General features: G+C 43.4%; 1 protein-coding gene across 1 annotated transcript; it reads left to right on the top strand.

Annotated features, from left to right (window-relative positions):
• The first annotated feature begins 234 nt into the window (after positions 1 to 234).
• On the top strand, positions 235 to 894 carry Sprr4 (small proline-rich protein 4). Its single transcript, NM_001416405.1, has one exon. The coding sequence runs from the start codon at positions 256 to 258 to the stop codon at positions 487 to 489; it is 234 nt and encodes a 77-aa protein (NP_001403334.1). The 5' UTR covers positions 235 to 255; the 3' UTR covers positions 490 to 894.
• The last annotated feature ends 4,097 nt before the right edge of the window (positions 895 to 4,991 follow it).

Genomic DNA, 4,991 nt, shown 5'->3' with positions numbered 1-4,991 from the left:
ATAAATTAGTTAAGTCCAGGGTCTATGGGAAGATAAGGAAGATAGGAATACTCATAACAACACAGAAGGAAGATGGTGAAAAAAATCATAGTAAAGGCAGATGAGTAGTTTATTTGCTGAGGCTGTTAATCATCCTTGGATACTAGTGGAAAATACTCCTTGATGAGGCAGATGGGAGGATATATATGGGACTTTTCTCATGGTGTCTTCATTATGTCTTCATTGGTCTCCTCCAGACGTACCTGCTCCTGGAACATGCCTTCCCATCAGCATCAGAATCAGCAACAGTGCACACCACAAGCCCAGCAGCAGCAGGTGAAGCAACCCTGTCAGCCACCTCCTACCAAATGTCAAGAGGCATGTGTGCCCAAAACCAAGGATCCATGTGTTCCTCAGGCCAAAAAACAATGTCCAGCAAAGAGCACAGCTAACCCAGCTCAGCAGAAGTGTCCTACTGCACAGCAAGACCCCAAGTATAAACAGAAGTAAGGATGAACTGGCAACCACCACCTGCTTAACGCCAGACTACTAGATGGAGCCTTGCCTTCCTCCTGCTTCTATTCCCACTGATCCAAGGTTTCCCCTCATTCTGCCTATGTCTAGTGAATTTGGATCTTAAGACTCCTTGACTCCTCATCAATCTCCTCATTACATATTCCCTTGTTACTCCAAGGCTTCTTCTATAGCCTACCCTTTTGTCTCCTAAGTGGGCATGAGAAAAATTTTACCACTCCAGCCTTTTTATTGATCATAATTGTGACCCTCTCTATTCCTTATTACACAATAGCCTCTTCTAGGGCTCTAGCCAGAGCTGATGTCTCAATCTTTGCCACTCCATTTCTTTCTACACTTGTTGCCCATTTACCCCATTAATAAACATGTGTTTCATGTAGGAATGATTGTGTCTGTGTCTTAGGTTGCCCATCTCCATTCATCATCACATTTCAGGACGAGAGAGTGTGATTACATGTTCCTGGGAGTTTAGGAAGCCACTGTTATGAGCATAGTTAATTTCTGGTAGCTAATGATGAAAAGAGGATAGATCCTGTTACATCTCAGCTGAAAGAGTAAAGAAAATAAGCCCAGAGACTTTTAATAAGCCTCTTAGACTTTTGAGAGACTTCCTTGAATAACCCCATCTAGGGGAGACCAAGGAGGAAAGGAATCCTTTAGACCTGATTAGAAATTCAACATACCTGGTAAATGTAGGTTTCAATACTTGGAAATGGTTGCCCTCCTCCTCAGCTTTTGCCAGCTTTTCTATAATTCAACCACAGAGGTAACCAGTTTCTGTCTGTTGATTGGTTGTAAATATCTTCATCTTACTCCTTCAGCTGCTCATTGAGCTTTTTGGAGGGCAGCTATGATAGGCCCCTGTTTTTTAGCACACCATAACATCAGTAATAGTGTCAGGTCTTGGGCCCTCCCCTTGAGCTGGATCCCAATTTGGGCCTGTCACTGGATATCATTTTCCTCAGATTCATCTCCATTTTTGTCCCTGCAGTACTTTTCAGACATAAACAATTCTGGGTCAGAGTTTTTTGACTGTGTGATGGTAACTCCATCCCTCTACTTGATGCCTTGTCTGTCAGGACACGCATGCTATGTGTATGGAACACTAATAAGTGGATATTAGCCAAATAAGTACAGAATACCCAGGATAGAATCCACAGAAATCAAGAAGGTTAACAAGCTGAAAGGCCCAAGTGAGAATGCCTCAATCCCACTTAAGAGGCAAAAGGAAACAATCACAGGAGGTGGGGAAGAAGGGAAGGACCTGGGTTGGGAAAGGGACTGAAAGACCCCAGCTTAGCAGCAGTAACGCCATTTTGCAAGGCTGTACTTAAGATGACTGGTTCAGGGAAAGGTTAGAACACTGAGTACACAGCGGCTGCCAAGCAGGATGTGTTTGGTTGAAGGCCTGGCAACAGGACGACTTCGGTTGAGCACCTGACAATGAAAAAAAGCCCCGGGAGAGGTCCCACACCCTGGTGGGGGGCCGAGTCAGTCGTTATGTTTCAGGAAGGTAGCTAGGAAACTTGCCCCCGGGCTAAACCCTTGCCATATTAGAATCCACCAATTATATCCCTGTAACCATGCATCTGCTTCTGTATGCTTGCTTCTGCTCCCCAAAATCCTATAAAAGCCCATCCTTGGTTCCGTGGGGCGCGCCAGTCCCCCGAGTGACTGAAGCGCCCGCAGGTGCCTGTGCCTGTGTATCCCAACAATAAACCAAATCCTCTTGCTGATTGCATCCTGTGGTGTCTCGGTCTGGTCTTTGGAGTTGGAGGGTCTCCATCCCGAGGGAAAGTTCTCCCTGAGAGCTTTTCAGGACAAGGAGGGGAACAGGGGAACATGATCAGTTATTGGGTGGGAGAAACAGAAATGAAGCCCTGAGGACTAGTAGAAACAATGGAAACAAGCAATCTCGAGAGGTAGGCAGTGGGGGACGGGGGGCTCGAGCATGTAAGTATGTAGCAGAGACCTGGGAAGTGAGAAACTCTCAGGGCTCAAAGAGAGAGACCTTAGACAAAATGGCCGACAGTGAGGAGAGGAAACTTATAGAAAAGTCAGTTTTCAATGTCTTAGCTATGTCTCATGTGTAGACTCTGGTAAGCCCTTCCTCAGACTCTAGGGTTCTGAGGTTGACAAGTATGCAATATCTCCAGCTATTTGACAAACAGAAACAACTGAAATTCTCTAATCAGTGACTAAAGTTAACTTAGTATGAGAAAGAAGAAACTGATGACATTCCAACAAGTCCAAGGAAAAGTCTCATCTATTTGGCATTATGTGAGAATCCTGCCTTCATAACAAATTGTTTTTGTCTTATTCTACCCAACAGAAAATAATGATCTGTGTTATGGAAGGGATTGCAGAACACAAGGAGACACTACGCATCATTAGATCAACTTCTTTACTGACCAAAAGAGACAACTGAAGAGTTTCTTCATTCATCATTCCTATATACCCTAAAATGTGTAAACTCTTGTATTACTACAGATGCTCCCCAAAGACAGCAAAATATACCATTTGCTAAGCTGGCTTTCGTTGTTTAGAGAAAATGCTTGTCAAAATGTTTGAAAGGGACAAATTATTATTTGGCTTTAGAGAGTTCTCTCCCAGGTCAGCAGATTTCCTTTTTGCTTCCAGGCTCTTTGCAAGACAGAAACATCAGAGCAGAAGAAATTTGATCACCTAGAACTAAGCTAACTATGGCAGGCAATGAGAGAGAGAGAGATGGAAGGGGGAGATTGGAGGGGAGGAGGGAGAAGGGGGAGAGAAAGAGAGAGAGAGAGAGAGAGAGAGAGAGAGAGAGAGAGAGAGAGAGAGAGAGAACATTCCATAAGATACAGAAGCTCAAGAGGAAGGAAGACTAAAGTGTGGATGCTTCAGTCCTACTTAGAAGGGGGAACAAAATACTCAGAGGAGGAAATGTCGAGACAAAGTGTGGAGCAGACACTGTAGAAAAGGCCATCCAGAGATTTCCCCACATGGGGATCCATCTCATATACAGTCACCAAACCTAGGCAATATTGTGGATGCCAAGAAGTGCATGCTGACAGGAACCTGATATACGAGTCTCCAGAGAGATTCTGCCAGAGCCTGACAAATAAAGAAGCAGATGCTCACACCCAACCATTGAACTGAGAATGGGGTCCCCAATGAGGTTTTAGAGAAAGGACTGAAGGAGCTGAAGGGTTATAACCCAATAGTAAGAACAACAATATCAACGAACCTGACTCCCCAGAGCTCCCAGAGACTAAACCACCAACCTAATAGCATAAAATTCTCTGGTTATGCTAAACAAGGTGGTATGCATCTATAATCGACACTCCAAATTCTCAGGCAGGAGTTATTCTTGACAACACAGTGAGATCCTGCCTTAAATAAATTATATACAGTAAAGTTAAAAATAAAGTAAAATTGGAACAACAACAAAAATGATTACACATGGAATGACCGATGGCTTCAGCCACAAGGGATGGGCCTTGTTGGGTATCAATGAGAGGAAAGGACCTTGGTCCTGTGAAGGCTCGATGTTTCAAAATAGGGGAACATCAGGTTAGGGAGGTAGGAGTGGGTGGGTGGGTCGGGGAGCACCCTCATAGGAGCAGGAGGAGGGGGCGTGGGATGGGGGTTTCTGGAGGGGAAACCAGGAAATGGGATAACATTGGAAATGTAAATAAAGAAAATATCCAATAAAAGAAAAGAAAAAAATATAGGACACACATTCCCATAGTGATTCAATGACCTATGCCTTCAATGGGTCCTACCTCCTTCCAAGAATACCTATTACTTCCTAGTAATAGGCTTAAATTATGAATTAATCAATCTATAAGTCAGTTTATTAGATGACAGCTTTCATGATCCAATCAACTCTCAATGGTTGGAATTCATTGGTCAGGGACTAAGCCTTTAATTTAGGAGTGTTTTGGAGGACATTTTATATCCAGGTATAACACTATGCCCCTGGTTCCCAAAAGACTTGTGTTCATCCTATGACGCAAAATACATTCACCACATCTCTAATCTCTAAGTCCCAATACCATTTATAGCATTTTTCCAAATTTCAACTAAAAGATATCTCTGTAGAGAGACTCAAATAAAAATTGTACGTACTTGGCAAAATCAAAACCAAGTTACAGGTTTGCAGTGAATGACTATGGAGGGTAAGTGTCCCTGTGGCAAAAGTGGGGAGCTGATCAAGCAGGATGGAACCACAGAAGGCAAGCACTTCATCCTGTAGCTCCATATCCAGAATTTATGGTGGTAACATGACATTCGCACCTAGGTTCTGGAGGTTGCCACCCATATTTTCTCTTCTGGCAGACTGTGCTTACTATCTGTGACTTTCGTGGGCACATGTTCCTTGTTCTTCATAATTCTAATTCCCGTAGACCCTCTTATAGTTATGAATTCACCCACAAAGTTATATAGTTCATTCTTTCAATGCCTGTTTGAAAAACAAAATGTTTGTTGCATTGCCT

This window comes from Rattus norvegicus, chromosome 2 (genome assembly GCF_021556685.1).
Source record: "Rattus norvegicus strain SHRSP/BbbUtx chromosome 2, alternate assembly SHRSP_T2T, whole genome shotgun sequence".
In the NCBI taxonomy this organism is placed as follows: domain Eukaryota; kingdom Metazoa; phylum Chordata; class Mammalia; order Rodentia; family Muridae; genus Rattus; species Rattus norvegicus.
The sequence above is the reverse complement of the archived record's forward strand: the minus strand, read 5'-3'. Positions and strand labels throughout refer to the sequence as shown.

Coding starts and splice junctions, on each gene's coding strand:
- Sprr4 (NM_001416405.1), top strand. CDS start 256: ATGCCTTCCCATCAGCATCAGAATCAGCAACAGTGCACACCACAAGCC.